The sequence below is a fragment of the Delphinus delphis genome, chromosome 19 (assembly GCF_949987515.2).
Source record: "Delphinus delphis chromosome 19, mDelDel1.2, whole genome shotgun sequence".
Classification (NCBI taxonomy): Eukaryota; Metazoa; Chordata; class Mammalia; order Artiodactyla; family Delphinidae; genus Delphinus; species Delphinus delphis.
This window is the reverse complement of record NC_082701.1, coordinates 48,176,286-48,194,611: the sequence shown is the minus strand read 5'-3', so window position 1 is coordinate 48,194,611 and position 18,326 is coordinate 48,176,286. Positions and strand designations below refer to the sequence as shown.

General features: G+C 43.5%; 1 protein-coding gene across 4 annotated transcripts in view; it reads left to right on the top strand.

Annotated features, from left to right (window-relative positions):
• The window catches only part of ZZEF1 (zinc finger ZZ-type and EF-hand domain containing 1), a 113,364-nt gene that overhangs the window by 78,270 nt on the left and 16,768 nt on the right, over positions 1–18,326 (top strand). For all 4 annotated transcript variants that reach the window (XM_059997257.1, XM_059997256.1, XM_059997255.1 and 1 more), the window contains exons 35-43: positions 687–852; positions 1,786–2,048; positions 3,434–3,603; positions 7,647–7,797; positions 9,212–9,351; positions 9,688–9,965; positions 10,984–11,158; positions 11,647–11,779; positions 16,839–17,038. In XM_059997257.1, the coding sequence (XP_059853240.1) occupies positions 687–852; positions 1,786–2,048; positions 3,434–3,603; positions 7,647–7,797; positions 9,212–9,351; positions 9,688–9,965; positions 10,984–11,158; positions 11,647–11,779; positions 16,839–17,038 (1,676 nt within the window). The remainder of the gene's footprint in view (positions 1–686; positions 853–1,785; positions 2,049–3,433; positions 3,604–7,646; positions 7,798–9,211; positions 9,352–9,687; positions 9,966–10,983; positions 11,159–11,646; positions 11,780–16,838; positions 17,039–18,326) is intronic.

The window sequence follows — 18,326 nt, the reverse complement described above, 5'->3', positions numbered from 1 at the left end:
CTAGAGAAAGGGGGTTCTGTCCATGTAAGAGTTTCCTTTAGGAAATCAATCACAATAGTGACAAGGGGATTAGTGCCTGGACTGGGTTTCTGGCAGTGGGAACTGAAGTGGGTCAGAGGTAAGGAGCATTGAGCAGGGTGTATGACAGGGCTCAGAGACCCATTGGACTCAGAGTAAGAAGGAGACCAGAGCTGTCAGTCTCTTTTGTGACTAACATTCTTTCTCACTCAGTGGGTCTGTGGTTATGGAGTCTGTTTTCATCTATGATTCGGGAATGAGAAAGTAAGAGCAAATACCTGATAACTTCTCAGTGCCTGTTAAGAAGAATACACCAATATTTGTTAGAGTAGAGGTCATGGGAGACAGCCCACAGATTGGTGTGTGGACTTGTGCTGCCAAATGGAGGTCATGATGGGATTGGTGACCTGTTTGATCAGACTCCATATTGCGCTGGAAAAGCAGGGTCCATGCACGGTACCATTGCTAAGATGTTCCATGCCAAGAACATCGTGCATATGCTAAGAGCCGCCTGGGGAACCCTTGGTCTCCAGAAGATTCCTGTGGCCCGTGACGCCCCGATCAATATGTTGGGAACAACCCTGCTTCTGGGGTTGGTTTGGGTTTGGAAACTAGCCCTTCGAAGAGCCCTTTGCCCAATTCACCTCACGCTGCTGTTTTTCCCCCAGGTGGGGTGAAGCCTGAGGGCCACGGAGATGACCACGAAATGGTCAACATGGAGTTTACGTGTGACCACTGCCAGGGTTTGATCATAGGCCGGAGGATGAATTGCAATGTGTGCGATGACTTTGACCTTTGCTATGGATGCTATGCGGCCAAGAAATATTCCTATGGGTATGTCTCAGATGACCTCTAGCCTGGTAAACTTGCCTTCATGTATTCCTTTGCCTTCTTTTTAATAATTAAAAAAAAACTTGCATTATAAAAAATGTCAAACATACCCACAAGTAGGGAGAGTAGCACAGTGAATCTTCACGTAACCATGACCCAGACTCAACAGTTAGGAAGATTTGGCTATGTGTGCTTAGCTTATTCTTCTTTTTAATTTTCCTTTGTTAAAGTATTTTAAAGCAAATTCCAGACCTTAAATCATTTCCTTCCTGCATACTTCATATCTGTCTCTAAAGACTATGGTCATTTTCTCATGTTACCAAAATGCTATAACCACACCCTGCGAAACTTCACGATAAGGAATTCTTACTTCACCTGGTTTCCATAGACAGTCTTCTGGGGATTGTGAAATCCCAAAATGGAATGTGCAGTGTTTGTTCATTTTTCTGAAGAGAGCGCCCATACCCATCTTTAAAACTTTTTTAATATAAATTTATTAATTTTATTTATTTATTTTTGGCTGCGTTGGGTCTTCGTTGCTATGCGCGGGCTTTCTCTAGTTGTGGCGAGCAGGGGCTACTCTTTCGTTGCGGTGCGCGGGTTTCTCATTGCAGTGACTTAACGCGCGCGGGCTCAGTAGTTGTGGCTTGCGGGCTCTAGAGCGCAGGCTCAGCCGTTGTGGTGCACGGACTTAGTTGCTCCATGGCATGTGGGATCTTCCCAGACTAGGGCTTGAACCTGTGTCCCCTGCATTGGCAGGCAGATTCTTAACCATTGCACCACCAGGGAAGCCCTGTCTTTAAATTTTCAATAACCACAGTCTTAGAGCTACCTGATGCCCAGTTGTGACCATGCATGTGGTCCTCTGAGGCCCAATTCTCCCTTTTTGGGGGCTCACAAAGGCCTGTAGGCCTTAAAGATGTCTTGCCTTTGCAGCCACTTGCCTACCCACAGTATCACTGCCCATCCGATGGTGACCATCCGGATCAGCGACCGGCAGAGGCTCATCCAGCCCTACATCCACAACTACTCCTGGCTGCTCTTCGCCGCCCTGGCTCTCTATAGCACCCACCTGGCCAGCGCCGAGGACGTGGATGGTGAAAAGCTGGATCCCCAGGCCCGCAGCAGTGCTGCCACCCTGCAGAGCCAGTGCATGCAGCTCGTCGGGGACTGTCTGATGAAGGCTCACCAGGGAAAAGGTAATTGTTCCTCATGCATGGAAACCAGACCACCCCTCAGCTGCTTGTGAAGCAGCAGCCCCAGTGGAAGTGAAATGCAGTGCTCAGTTCAGAAGCAGTAAAACCCAGTTTTCCACAAGAGGTGCTCACCCTGGAGTGGAACCTAATTTTAAATCCCCAGATGCAGGACTTCCCTGGTGGTCCAGTGGGTGAGAATGCGTGTTCCCAATGCAGGGGGCCCGGCTTCGATCCCTGGTCAGGGAACTAGATCCCACGTGCTGCAACTAAGACCCAGTGCAGCCAAAATAAATAAATAAATAAATAAATATTTTTTTTAAAAAAATCCCCAGATTCATTTGAGAGAAATGTCAGCATTAAAGTAGCATTTAGTTTCTCTAAAATATTTCATGAAGATGTAAAAAAAATTAATAATTAAAACTCTTGATGTCCGGAGATGAAGTATTTAGTATTTGAATCCACCAGACTTAACTTTGCCAAAGGAATGCAGCCTTTTTTTAACCTGGAGTGCAAATCTACTTCCACACAACTGTGTTCTAGATGAGAGCTATTTATAACTAAAATAGTTTGATTAGGGACTTCCCTGGTGGTCCAGCGGTTAAGACTCCGCACTCCCAAAGCAGGGGGCCTAGGTTCGATCCCTGGTGAGGGAACTAGGTCCCACATGCCACAACTAAGAGCCCACGTGCCACAACTAAGAGCCCGCATGCCACAACTAAAGATCCCGCATGCTGTAACTAAAGATCCTGCACACTGCAACGAAGATCCTGCATGCCGCAACTAAGGCCCGGCACAGCCAAATAAGTAAATAAATAAATATTTTTAAAAAAAAGTTGGACTAATAAAATATCTAGATGACTTTGAATCTACTGAGGGGTGCCAAGGAGAAAACTAATGTGAATGTTCAACTTCTGAGTAATTTAAATTCCTTTCAGAATAATGGACTAACTCCCCATTCTAATAAACATTAGGGAAATCAGACTTGGATGAAGTAGCAGGTGGGTAATACCAGTACTTCAGAGCTATTTTGTTATCTATTTGCCAGTGGAAATTTAGAAGTGTGGCTGTTTGGGGCTACTACAAAATTTTAATGTTTATGATTTTCTAAACAGACAATCCTATTGTATCTTTTGTCCTCTGTTGTTAATAAAGTACAAGTATCCCCCACTATCGAAACTTCCGGTGTCTGAAATCAGGAGCTGAGTAGATTTGGACAGCCATGGCGAGGGGGGTGGGAGGGTGGAAGGTTGGATGGAGTACTCTTTGGTTCATTTCGTGGAGAACTCAGCCATGTATTTCCATATAGTAGCAAAGTGATTTATGGCATTTGCAGAGAATAATCCTTATTATAAAACTTTTAACCATTCTCTTATTTGCTTCCCATGTAGGTCTTAAAGCTCTAGCTCTTCTTGGTATATTGCCAGACGGTGACTCTACTTCAGAAAAGCAGGCCCCACCAGTCGCTGTGCCCACCCAAACATCAGAGGAGCAGCCAGAGAAAAAAGCCATCCAGGCTGCTGTGGAGCCAGCCGATGCAGGCCCATTTGTGCACCGCAGTGTAAGTAACAATCCTTCCCTGGGCAGAATCACAGGTGAGCTCAGAGCTTTCACACGAGGGACTGGAACACAGAGGTTAACGGTATAGGCTCGTGACCCAGATTACCTGGGTGCAGATCCTCTGTCAGACCTTGGGCACGTCACCCGAATCTCTTCGCTTTGGTTTTCTCGTCAGTAAAAATGGAAGGATAATAATGATAATACCCATTCCTTAGGATGGTTGTGAGAATTTACATGCATTACATACATTGAATTAATGTCTATAAAGTGCTTAAAACAGTGTTCAGGAACTTCCCTGATGGTCCAGTGGTTAAAACTCCATGCTCCCAGTGCAGGGGGCCTGGGTTCGATCCCTGGTTGGGGAGCTAGATCCCACATGCCGCAACTAAGACCCTGCATGCCGCAACTAAGATCCCACATGCCACAGCTGAAGAGCCCGCATGCCACAGTGAAAAGCCTGCATGATGGAACGAAGATTTCCTCACGGAGCAACGAAGATCCTGCATGCTGCAACTGAGACCCGACACAACCAAATAAATAAATAGATAAATAAGTAAACATTTTTCTAAGAAAAGCAGTGTTCATAGTAAGTTCCCTGTCAGTGTTAATTACTCCTGTTTCCTGCCTCCTGTGGTTTTTATAAGAATTGAACAAGATTATGCACCTAAAGAGATTGGTTCCTGACCTATGGTGAACACTGTATATGTGAAACTGTTTTTATATTCAGCCAACAAATAGGTGATACTAATTGCTTACTACTTATCAAGTAGTTTACATATGTAGTTTAGAGTAGTTTGCATATGCTTGTGTAAGTTGAAGAAAAGTCTTCCTGGATCCAGGTGGAACCTGTGACAGTGACATTAAGATTGTTCTGTGGAAGAGCAAGCAGAGCTTCCATGATACTGCCTCCAAAGCTTGAGTTGGTGCTGTAAATGCCCCTGGCTTTGCCTCAAGAGCTGCTGCTGTTTCTGTCCTCTGTCTCTGTTGTGGAGGATCCCCATTTGGTGGTTATAGCTCACTGGGATCCTGTTGTCATTTAGAGGAAGGCAAAAGCAAAGGTAGCTGGCAAAAACTTGAAAATTCTATTAGCTTCATTCCGCCAGAGAGCCAGCACAGGACAAGTGACATAATAACCTTCAAGCCTGTTTTGACCACAAAACCCCTTCTCCAGGCAGCATCGTACCCACCCACAGATTATGGTGGGGCAGAAAGAACGTATCAGCAGAGACAGGATAAATCAGCAGTCTTGTCTTCACCTTTGAGCCTGGGAATAATTGTATCTTCTTGTGAGCTCCCAGCATCTTATGCTACCCATCAGCACAGCGCTCCCCATGTATCTACTTATTCATTTATTTATATGAAAATGGACTCGGTGAATTTTTTTTATTCAATGGATTAAAATCTTTTATTACTTATTTTGATGCTCATGTTGTCCCGTGTTTGGCCAATGGAAACTTCCAGCTGGCTTTTGTGTCCTTTTGATATGTCTCCATTATTATTTGAGCACTTTCTTAATTTTTGATACAAAAAGATGTTTCAGGCTTATCTTAGGCTTTCCCTGCCTAGGGACTGGAATCACCCTTTTTCTAAGGATCTCCCAGGGCATTATTTTTATTCCTGAGGTATCCCTACCTTTTGGGTCCTCTTCCCATCAGCAGCTGGGTATACCCAGGGTACCCTGCCTCTGCCTCTGGCTCTTAGTCTTCTCTCTAGCAAATTGCAGTTTCCAACACTGTGCCCACAACAGAACCCAAACGTCCCCACTACAATGGCCCTAAGAACCATATCCTATTTGGGCCCTGAGTACAAATCACTTGTTTTTGAACTTCTGCGTGTTTCTAGCCAATCCTAGGCTGTATTAAGGGTATTGTCCCTCCTTCCCTCTAATGTCTAGAGATACTTTTTGTTTTAAACAACTGAGAAAGCAGTCTCAGCCAGAGACATCATCTGTCTACAACGGCCTCTGGCCAGTAATGAGACCCTCTTGAGTGCCATGTGGTGCAACTGCAGTGGCTCTTTGGAGTCCTGTGATAACAGGAAAGAAGATCAAGACTAACATTATTAGCCAGAACTTTGGAATTATATTGTTTCCACAAAGGGCCACATAGTACAGAGAGTATAGTGTTGGAGATCTTTTCAGAGGGTACATTTTTAACAAGGCAGGTAGCTCTCCCAGTCTCGGTCCCCTTTTTGGACAATCTTTTTTTTTTCTATTAAATAACTGTATTTAAACTTACATAGAGATTGAGAAATCCAAGATCAAGAAACAAGTCAGGAACAGAGCTGGGAAAAAAGGTCAGGTCTATGGATCTCAGCTTCATAGGAGAGAGAGAAGGTAGGGGACACGGTGGAAAGTAAAGGCACATTTGTCTTGATGTGGGTGAAGCTGATAATGTGTCGATTCATGATGTAGATGTGTTATCTTCCAAATGCAGAAAGCAGTTAGCTGACTTAACACAGGGAAAAACCGACAGTGACATGAGGACGGGGGAGGAGTCGCTAATTCGTGTCACGGGGGCAGGTATCTGTGTCACTGACTTTAATGATATTTTTGACTTGAACAGCCATTTTCTTTGTCTTTTCTTTGAAAACCTCATAGTCTTCAGGGCTCAGATCACGGCCTTTGGCAAGTGCCATCGTCAGGGAAGTCATGAATCCGTCCTCACTTGTGTTGACTAGAAAAATAATACCTACCTTCCTGTGATCAGAAAGTGTGTATAAATAGTCCTTCCCTGAGTAGAGCATGCTGAACCAGATAGCCACGGGGTTTTTTTTGCAAGGAGGCTGAAGCTTTGACACGTACAATTAACCCTTCGATAAAAGGTGACTCCAATGTCACCATTGGATGACTCGTTAATAAGCAGAAGTTCATCCTTAGTGGTCCATTTTCACTTACCATGTTTTCATTGTTGGCAGCCAAGTAAATGATACTCCAGTTTCCAGTCCACTCTTCAAGCACCCACATTTTCTCTTCCATTACCATTTCTTCTTCTGTATCTTGGGCAATACAGAGAATGCCTTAATTAAAAAAGTGTATTGTTGTAAAAATGTCGCTGATGGACTTGCTCGATGCAGGGTTAACACAAACCTCAGAAAGCTCCAGTCATCCTGTGGTCAAACAGAACTGGTGCTGTGATCAGTTTCAAGCTTAGATTCAAGTTCCATTCTGTCTTGGTTCTGTCGTGTGCTTCGGGCAAATCTCCTGGACAATCTTATAGCCACTTTCTTCTTGGGGTGTTGAGGGTAGGATTGATGTTGAGGTTACAGTATCTGGAGAAGGGAGGATAAGTCAGCTGCCGCTGGGAGATGTCAGGATCTTCTCATGAGTGTTTAGTGTTGGACAACGCTCCATCTTTGGCTCCAAAGTGTCCTGCAGTCGCAGACTCCTTGGAGCTAGGGTGCCTCCACCATGCACAGAAGCCTTCCTGCCTGGCCTGGTTTCCACATATAAGCCTGTGTGACAGCAAGGAAAAGTACCCTGAGGGCCCAGGGAGTGCAGGTGATTCTTGGGGTGACTCTGAGTGACTCCTAAGGAAATTCAGGTCAAGGACTGTCACCCTGCCAGTGTGGGCAGCTCACTGCCAGACTCCTGAGCCCAGAAAACCCTCCCAGCTCCAATGAGGGCCCCCTTTATAAGTCTCTCTGCCAAAACGGAATTCTCAAAGGTGTAAAGTCAGCTTACTGTGCTAGAAGGAAATCCTCACCTTTGTTTTTTTTCTTTTTCCCCAAGAGAAGAACTGTCTATACCTGGCTTCTGGAAGATAAATAGAATGTGTTAGGGGTTTGTACCAGAGCCATTGCTTATGTGACTGCAGGCTCTGACAGAGCGGCATTTGGAAGGTGTTGGGGGGATGTGATGCAGTGATTACTGTCTTAATTAGAGTACAGATTTATCATCAGAAACGAGGGGCATTCTCTAATTCAAAAGTACTTTTGTTTGTGAAGACTGATTGGCTAGTGATTTTAAAAGTTGTATTAGATTAACAAGTAAACTTTTTTAAGAAAGAAACCTTAATTCTTTTACACTCACCGTTTTGCTTTTAGGGGAAGAGGGATGCCCCTAAGGAAGTCAGACCTTTAGACTGCAAGCAGAGGAGCAAGGCAGGGGGAGCTGCATCGTTACTGAAGGGTCCTGCCTGCCAGACGCAGATTTCAGACTCACCTGCAGATGCCTGTGCACCTACAGAACTTCCAGGTAAAGACTCTTTGACAGTTACCTTGATTTCTTTCATCTTAAAGTGCACGCATACCCGTCCCTGACTTACTCCTTGCACACAATTTAAAATTGGCTAGCACCCAAGGGTGCATGGTTTCTCAGTTCTACATCAGATGGTACTGATAACACTTTGAAAGTCACCTTTTCTTCATCTTGCCTGCTTTCCTACCTTGTTTATTCCCTAATTTACTGAGTGCCTTCTATGTGCCAAGCACTGTGCTAGGCCCTGGGGTTGAAACAGGGACCAAGTCAGACAGATAGACACATAGCTCCTGCCCTCACAGTGCTGACAGTCTGGGGAGGGTTTAAGACAAAGGTGTGTGTAACTGATTTGAGCTGGGATGTGCTTCTGTCCAGGAGAGAGGCCCAAGTGGGTGTTAGCGGTGATGGGTGTGTAGCTGGAACAGGTTGTGTCAGTGTAAAGCCCTTGTAAATAAGGCCTGCACGGGACCTTCAATGTGCTGAGATCTGCTGCGGGGAAGGGCATTCAGGGCAGAAAGAACTACACAAGCAAAGAAAGGCCCCAGAGTGGGAACCCCCAGAGAATCCAGGCAGTCCCTTGGGGGGCAGGTGTGTAGGGAGGGAGTGGAGCACTGGAAGGTGGAAGTGGAGAGGGGCTGTGCACTCTGCTGTGGAGGCCCTCGGACATCTGCTGGGGATGGCAGCACAAGGTCAGGGCTGTTTCAGGGCAACTGAGGAGCCACGAGTGGGGGCGCTGTGGGCAGAAGGAGCGCGGCAGCAACGTCAGCCCAGTCCAGGACGGCTCGGGGAGGCGGGATCCTCCCCACACGGCCGCTCTGTGATAGGCAGGGGTGAGCGCCGGCATCCTGCCCCGTCCGTGGGGCCAGCTCTCAGATGGGGCTGACGTTTATCTCTGCAGGGCCTATAATTCTAAGGTCCAGAAAACAGTTTGACTCCATGTCAATCCAGGTCATCAAAATCCACTCTGGTCTGATTCCATCTGAGGAGCAGCATCCTGGTTCACATACAGTTTATTCATCCATCAAGTATTTATTGAATAGCTGCTGTGCTCCAGAAACATTTCTAGGTGTTTGTGATACATCATTGAAAAAAACAAAAATCTAGAAGGGAAGCCAGATGGTAAACAATCAATATCAAATAATATGGTGTGTTAAAAGGTAATTAAATGCCATGAGCGCAAAAGAGCAGGGGAATGGAGAGCGCAGAGGGGTTGGGAGAGATCGGAGGGCAGGCTCAACCTTAAACCAGGGCGATCAGGACAGACGACCTTGAGTAAGACGTGTTCAGCAATAGGTTTTTAAAGTCCCAGCTTGATTCTGTAGTGGCACAGGAACAGTGCAGTGGTTTACTTGCCTCTTCATACACATATAGAACCTGGCAAAATCTCAAAGCTTGGTGTTTTACAACTCAGATGCTGAAAATGCAGAAGCATCATCTCAGAAGCCCATCGAGGAAAAGGCAGTTACTCCAAGCCCTGAGCAGGTGTTTGCTGAGTGTTCCCAGAAGAGGATTTTGGGATTATTAGCAGCCATGTTACCTCCCTTAAACTCGGTAAGAGACTAATTGGTATTTAAAAAAAGGGGGGGGTGGGGTGGGTAGTGTTAATGCATAGAAAAAATTTTTGGAAAGCCATATACTGAAATTAACTGTTAATTGCAGTCATCTGTGTATCCCTGGGGTAGGATTATAAATTACAAGTAGGATTGTAAGATGATACCTGAGAATGTTTATCTCACAGCCTATTGTCCCTAAGCCATTTGTGAAAGACACTGCATAATTCCTTTGGCACCAGGCCAGTTATAAATAATATATGAAGGAGATGGAGTGTTTAGCTGGTGTGGTTACATAGATTTTTGTATTGAACAGATTCTTCTCCTCTCTCGACAGGATCCCACAGTCCCCCTGATAGACCTGGAGCACGTGCTCCCACTCATGTTCCAGGTCGTCATCTCAAATGCAGGCCACCTGAATGAAACGTATCACCTCACCCTGGGTCTTCTCGGCCAGTTAATCATCCGCCTTTCACCAGTGGAGGTAGATGCCGCAGTGACCAAGGTCCTCTCGGCCAAACACAACCTGTTTGCAGCAGGGGACAGTTCCATTGTGCCAGATGGCTGGAAGACCACCCACCTGCTCTTTAGCCTGGGAGCTGTGTGTCTGGACAGGTAGCCGCCCTCACTGTGCCCCACCTTGGTGTTCATTTCCTTAGGTCAGTGATCTGGCTGTTGATTAATTTCAGCGTGCTTCCCTGCTCTTGTCTAGGGATCTTTTGTGAGAGTGGAATTTGTTTTGTTAGCAACACTGTCAACTGACATTAAAACTGCGCTTAAAACCCACATTAAGACAGCTGTGCAGTCTGGGCACTCTCTGGTGATATATATTCTGGTTTGTTCTTTCCTGAGAGTAATAAGTGTAGGCTTTGGGGTTGAAGAAAATAGATCTATTTTCATTATATAAAAGTAACATAATCAAAATACCAAATTTGGAAAACCAAAATGAGGGGGAAAAATCACCTTGCCTTGTACCACATCAATGCATCTGGTGCTGTTTCATTCTCCCCACTGCCACCACACTGCTTGCAGGATCTCAGCTCCCCGACCAGGGATTGAACCCGGGCCATGGCAGTGAAAGCCCAGGATCCTAACCACTAGGCCTTTTTTTTTTCTGTACGTGAATGTGAGTGTGCACAAGTGCACATGGTGCATGACCTTTTATAGAGATTTTTAAAAGCATAGCTGTAGACTTGAGTATATAAGTAACAAATCTTGATATCCCCCCACACACACTTATCATTATATGAAAAGCATCATTCTGGTAGTTTTTTTGTTTGTTTGTTTTGTTTTTGACTACATTTATTCCAGGAAATCAAGGAGGGTTTACAGTTTTAAAATCACTACGTTAACAACCACCAAAATGGGAGTGAGTGAGTACAATGTGATCATATCAACCAGTGAAGACAAATCATTTGATAAAGCACAACAATGTATTCATGATTTAAAGAAAAAAAGAATAGAGGAGTAGGCTCCTGATCAGTTAAAGAGTTGTCTAACATTCTAGTAGTTTTTAAATTAATATAATGAATGGCTCATTGGCACGCTTCTGGGTCTGCCGTTGAGTGTGGCGACCTGATGAGTTGAATTTGGAGCCTCTGCGCTGCTGTCTAATGGAGCTCTTGCCTTCTAGCCGCGTGGGCTTGGACTGGGCCTGCTCCATGGCAGAGATCCTGCGGTCACTCAACAGCGCCCCCCTGTGGCGTGACGTCATTGCCACCTTCACAGACCACTGCATCAAGCAGCTGCCCTTCCAGCTGAAGCACACCAACATCTTCACGCTGCTGGTGCTGGTCGGCTTCCCCCAGGTACGCCACTGAAGGCCTGGCGTCCTCTTCATCACGTGCACAGCATATATCTTTGGAAGTTTTTTTTTCTTTAGTTGTATAATTTGCCTTTACAGTATTGGTATATTTTCAAGATTATGGGATGGTTTGTTCAACTTGCATTTTTAACAGTTTTAGCCATTTGGTTCATTTTCTTGGCTTTGAATAATAGGTAACTGTAATATATTAAATTACAGAGAACTTCAAAATACAGTTGTTCACTTTGGCATTCACCTTGATCTCATTTCTACTCTTCACGTCTCTCAACTGGTTGGGACGAAGAGGACTGTGAAAACATGGCTTTATCCAGCAAGCACTTAAACCAATTCTGTGCCAGGCCTGTGCCAGGCCCTGGACTTAGAGATGGGAAGAACCCTGTCCTTGAGTGCTTGTTGAAGTCAGCGGCACAAGCAAAAGGCACTGTGCTCTGTATGCTGCTGAGTTGCCTTTTCTGTCTGTGTCATGTTTAGGTCCTCTGTGCGGGGACCCGCTGTGTTTATATGGATAATGCCAACGAGCCACATAATGTGATCATCTTGAAGCACTTCACTGAGAAGAACAGGGCTGTGATCGTCAACGTCAAAACCCGGAAGAGGAAGACAGGTCCCAAGCATAATTATTTTTTCTAAGAATGAGAGACAGTTGTCCAATCTCTGTATACCCTAAAATCAGTTAAGATATCTTGGTTCTTCCCCTGCATGTGAATTTTTAAAACACAAGTTATAGCTCCCCGAACTTCTTTTTGCTTGTCTCTGAAGTGATGTGGTTGAATTGGAATCACTTTGAAGGCCCTTTCCACACTGTTATTTTGTGTACATGGCTCTGTGTTTTTGAGTTGGCTAGATGTTTAGGTTCTGAACATTAACTCTTTTCATTTGCCAGCGTCATTTGTTTTCTAATGGGTAATTTAAATATATGATGGAGTCAGGTGGCTACAGGACTGTAAAATAACTTCACATAATTGTATTGGCATTCATGTCACTTTCCATTTTGTTTCATCAATAGAACAGTGAAGGTACATCATTATGTGCCCAGGTCTGCTCTTGAAATAATCTGCTTTATCATTCAGCTTCAGCACTAGGCACTGTCTGTGCTATTTTTGTGTACTGTGCAATGTAAAAGTCAAGGCTTATTTATTTATTTGTTTGTTTGTTTGTTTGCATGTGACTGTCCCATTGTTCTACGACCATTTGTTGAACAGACTATTCTTTCTTCATTGAATTATCTTGGCAACTTTGTGAAAATTAATTGACCCATGTATGTTTGTGTCTATTTGTGGATTCTGTGACGTTCCATTAATCTATATATCTGTCCTTACGCAAATACCACATTGTCCTGACTGTTGTAGATTTCTCCTGAGTTTTGAAATCAGGTTCTCCAACTTTGTTATTCTTCAGAATTGTTGGCTAGTCTAGTTCCTTTGTCTTTCTGTATAATTTTAGAATCAGCTTGTCAGTTTCTATTAAAGAACCTGTTGGACTTTTTTTTTTAATTAATATTTATTTGTTTATTTTTATTTTGGCTGCACCGAGTCTTAGTTGTGGCATTCGGGTTCTTTCATTGTGGCATTCGGGATCATTAGTTGTGACAAGTGGAGTCCTTTCAGCTGGGACATGTGAACTCTGAGTTGCGGCATGCATGTGGGATCTAGTTCCCTGACCAGGGATCAAACCCGAGCCCCCTGCATTGGGAGCACGAAGGCTTAGCCACCGGACCACCAGGGAAGTCCCCCTGCTGGACTTTTGATTGGCATTGTATTGAATCTATAGATCCATTTGGGGAGAATTGACATCTTACCAATACTGAGTCTTTTGACTTGGGAGCATGGTATATCTCTCCATTCACTTATGGGATAAATTTGGGTCTTATAAAATGTAGATCTTTAATTTCTCTGAATTTCACATGGGGTATCAGATGCCTCTTCTCATTCCTGGTTTTGGTAATTTGTATCTTTTCTTTTTTGTTTCATAGGCTAGCCAGAGATTTATCAATTTATTGGATCTTTGCCAAGGACCAGCTTTTGGTTTCATTGATTTTTCTCTGTTTTCTCTTTTATTGATTTCTATCTTTCCATTATTAATTTCCTTATTTCTTCTTGCTTTGAGTTTAATTTGCTCTTTTTGCTTTTTCTGGTTTCTTAAAGTGGAAGTCTAAGTCACTGATTTGAGACCTTTCTTTTTTGGTCGATAGAAGCATTTTAATGCTGTGAATTTCCTGTTAGGTGTGGCTTTATCCACATCCGTAATTTTTGATATGTTGTGTTATCATTTTCATTCAGGTCAGAGTATTTTCTATTCATCTTGTGATTTTTTTCTTTCTTCTGTGATTATTTAAAATTTTGTTGTTTAATTTCCAAATATTTGGGGGTATTCCAGATACCTTTCTGTTATTGATTGCAAGTTGTGGTCAGAGAACATACTATGAATGATTTCAGTCCTATTAGATTACTGCAATTTGTTTTATGGTCAAAAATTTAGTCTGTTTCAAATAAGATTCCATGTGCACTTGAAAAAAAATGCATATACTGTGTTGTTGGTAGAGTGTCCTATAGATGTCATTGAGATCAAGTCATTTGACAGTGCTGTTCAAGTCTTCGATACTCTTACTGATTTTTTGTCTATTTGTTCTAACAATTGCTGAGAAAGGAATGTTGAGGTATCCAGCTATAATTGCGTGTATGGTCTGTTTCTCATTTCATTATGAAACGTTCCTTTATATCCCTAATAATATTCCGTGTTCTGAAATCTACTTTAATATTTAGGTAGCCTCTCTAGCTTTTTGTTTGTTGTTGTTACTAACATTTGCATGATGCATCTTTTTCTATTCTTTTGCTTTAACCTCCCTGTGTCTTTACATTTCAGGTGTAGATAGCACATAGTGGAGTCTTGGTTTTGAATCCAGTCTGACAATACCTGCCCTTTTTGTTGTTGTTTTTTTTATGGAAGTATAGTTGATTTACAATGTCATGCTAGTTTCAGGTTTACAGCACAGTGATTCAATATATATATTCTTTTTTCAGATTCTTTTCCTTTATAGGTTATTACAAAATATTGGGTATAGTTTCCTGTGGTATACAGTAGGTCCTTGTTGGTTATCTGTTTTATATGTAGTAGTGTATGTCTGTTAATCTCAAACTTCTAATTTATCCCTCCCCAATACCTGCCTTTTTTTTTTAAATTATTTATTTATTTTTGCTGTGTTGGGTCTTCGTTTCTATGCGTGGGCTTTCTCTAGTTGTGGCGAGCGGGGGCCACTCTTCATCGCGGTGCGCGGGCTTCTTACTGTCGCGGCCTCTCTTGTTATGGAGCACAAGCTCCAGACGCGTAGGCTCAGTAGTTGTGGCTTATGGGCCCAGTTGCTCCGTGGCATGTGGGATCTTCGCAGACCAGGGCTCGAACCCGTGTCCCCTGCATTGGCAGGCAGGTTCTCAACCACTGTGCCACCAGGGAAGCCCATACCTGCCTTTTAATTGAGATGTTTAGACCATTTGTATTCAATACACTTATCAGGATGATTGAGTTCAAATCTACTATCTTCTTATTTATTTATTTGTTTGTTTTTATTTTTGGCTGTGTTGGGTCTCTGTTGCTGTGCGCAGGCTTTCTCTAGTTGAGGCGAGCGGGGGCTACTCTTTGTTGCGGTGTGCGGGCTTCTCATTGTCGTGGCTTCTCTTGTTGCAGAGCATGGGCTCTAGGTGCATGAGGTTCAGTAGCGTGCAGGCTCAGTAGTTGTGGCACACGGGCTTAGTTGCTCTGCGGCATGCCGGATCTTCCCGGGCCAGGGATCGAACCCATGTCCCCTGCATTGGCAGGCGGATTCTTAACCACTGTGCCACCAGGGAAGCCCCTCTACTATATTCTTGCTTGTTTTTTGTTTGTCACATCTGTTCTTTGTTCCTTCTAACTTCTTTTGGATTGAGCTGGTTTTGTTTTTGTTTTTTTAATGATTCCATGTTATCTCCACTATTAGCTTTAAAGTATATCTTATTTTTTTAGTGGTTGCTTTAGGGTTTACAGTAGTTTACCTTCAAATAATTTCTTACTGGTTGCATTAGGGTTTATAATATACACCTTTAACTCATCGTGGTCTATCTTCAAACAGTCTACCACTTCACATATAGTGAAGAAACATAGGTTTTGTATTTTTATTCCATCATCTTTTGTACTGTTGTTGTCACACATTTTACTTTTACATGATATAAACCTCACAATACATTATTTATTTTGCTTTAAAAGTCACATACTTTAAAAGGGATCTTAAAGTGAGAAAACAATAGCTTTAATATTTAGCCACATATTTACCATTTCTGGTGCTCTTCATTCCTTTGTATAAGTTCAGGTTTGTACCTGGTATCATTTTTTTTTTCCTGAAAAACTTCCCTTAATATCTCTTGTAGTGCAGGTCTGCTGCTACAAAATCATTATTTTGGTTCGTCCTGCCAAACCAAAGAAATATTTACTTTGACTTCATCTGTGAGATGAATTTTTCTAGGTAAAAAATTGTAGGCTGAGAGTTTTTTCTTTGTACACCTTAAAGATATTGTTCTTCTGGTTTGCATAGTTTCTGCCATGAAGTCAGCTGTCATTCTCTGTTACTCTTCAAAATGTGTCTCTTTCTCTGCCTGCTTTTAAGATTTTTCTCTTACTCACTGCTTTTTAGCGTTTTGATTACGATGTGCCTTGGCGTGATTTTCATTGTGTCTCTTCTGCTTGATGGTTTAAAGATCTCCTTGGATCTACAGATTTATAGTTTTCATCAAATTTGGGATGTTTTTGATCATTATGTCTTCAAATAGTTTTATGCCCCCGACTAGGACACTTCCACTCTCACTGGTCAGAAGACAGAATATTCTCAGAGTTCTTTGTGAGCTCCAAGAATTGTTCTGCCTACTGCTTTTTGACAGTTCTTTCCTAGAACCAGGTAGTTTCCTATCTAGTTTCCTCTCACATTTGTGTAGATCAGTATTCAGCCAAATACTCATGAGGAACCCTCTGTAGATATCTAGAGAGGTCTCCCACACACCCCTCTCTCTGTGCATCTCTCTTCTCTGTGATATTGTGTCCCATAAGTCCTAGCTGCCTTGACTTCCCTGAACTCTGACCTCTGTCTCCTCAGTTCATTAAAACTGGACTTGGATTTCCACTCCATGCTGTGCAGGCTGGAAATTGTCTCCAGATAGCCAGGGCTATTGGAAGGCTCACCTGGTTTATGTCCCTTCTTTCAGGGGTCATCATCCTGTACTACCTATTGTCCAATGTCTGCAAACCATCGTTTCATGTATTTTTCCAGGGTTCTGGTTGTTTAATGTAAGAGAGTAAACCCGATCCCTTTTACTGAGGCTTGTTCTGAAATGGAAGTCTCTCATGTGTTCTGTGTTTATGAACTTCCTTTAACACCTTTGGAGACAACCTGTTTGTGTGAGTAGTAGGAATGTGAATTGCATCTCTTGGTGGCTTGGTGGGTAGGTGGCCCAGTACCACTTTTGTGCTCAGCTGCAAACTGGCCTTAAATATAATGGCTAAGTTTGAAGCCAGAGAGATTTGTGTTTTGGGGTCTGCAGTTCTTGCTTCAGTAAGGCACATTACTGGGGAAGAAACTTATCTGCAGGAAGTATTAACTGTGCTTTTTGTGCCTTCTTTTCCTGCCTGACATCACCCTTCAGTGAAGGACTACCAGCTGGTCCAGAAAGGAGGAGGACCGGAATGCAGCAACTCTCAGGCCCAGCTGAGCCAATACTCCCAGCACTTTGCCTTTATTGCCAGTCACCTTCTGCAAACCAGCATGGACAGCCATTGTCCCGAGGCAGTGGAAGCAACTTGGGTCCTGTCCCTGGCCCTCAAAGGATTATACAAAACATTAAAGGTAGTGGTGAGCTGCTTCTATTTGCTAATGAATCTGGCTGTGATTTAACACCTGCAGGGTATTAACTAGAAGGACATACCATCTGATTTCAATGGATGGTTAATCATAGGATCTTGATTATTTTTAGAAATAATTGGCACCTTGCACAAGGATAACTTTAAGGAAGAAACAGAGTTTTCCCAATAGTTGGTTCTCTGTAATTTTTCAGTCCTGCCTCATGGAACCAGGTACCACTACCTAATGGGCCCATAACCTTGGAAGATGAGAAGAAAAATTGACTGAACAGTTTCTCACTTGCCTCTGAACCACAGTCCCTTCTGGTTCATCCTGGGAAGAATAAAGGGGGCTAATATCTTACGGGATCTTGGAGCAATAGGTTTGGCATTTGGTGTAAGAGAAGACAGACAAGTTAAAGAGCTGGCCGATAATTGACATGGAGATGGGAAGCCTTGACTTGTGGGGAACATGATTCTTCTACCATCTGAGGGGCATCGATAGGGAGGATCTTTCCAACAGAACTAGCCATGAGAGAAGGATCTCATTTGGAAAGTTTATGCGTTCCCTGACTTTGGCAACACTGGCGAGGAGGCCGTGGAACGACTCAAGCACCACAAGGAGATTGGACTAGATGGCATTTCAGCTCTGGCCCAGCCCTGAGAGTTTATATTTTTAGGCTTGAGACCACACATCTGCTGTTTGTTGATTTCATGGCATTTATCACAATCTACTATTGTTTTAGTTGTTTACATTACAGTAGGAAAGAGAAAATAAACTCCCTGAGGGCAGAGACCATTTCTGTCTTTGAATCCTTCATTCTGTAAATATATGTCTATTTGTGGAGCACCAGGGGCCAGATGGAACTGAGTAGTAGTGTTGAACTAGAAAGAATGTCCCTGCTGTCATGGAGCTTTCAGCCTAAACTGCAAGGGAGACGACAAAGAGCCTGCAAGGAAATCCACCATAAGCCAGAAAGAGCCTTTCTGAGGAGGTGAAATCTGAGGTGATAAATAAGGAGTCTGGGCAGAGCATTACATCCTGGGAGAGGTCAAACTCCAGGCCTGGTTGTCAGGGAGCAGAAGGAACTACCTTAGGGCTTCAGGAAAGTGCCGAGGAGGAGATGAGACCACAGAGACAGGCAGGGAGCCTGCGGGACCTTGTCAGCTATGAATAGGGACTTGGATTTCAGTCTGCAGGGCAGTGGGAAGCTTTTGGAAGGTAGAGAGCAGGAGAGGGACATAAAACCTCTGCTCTTAGCACAGGACTCAGCACGTAGAATGTACGAAGCTTC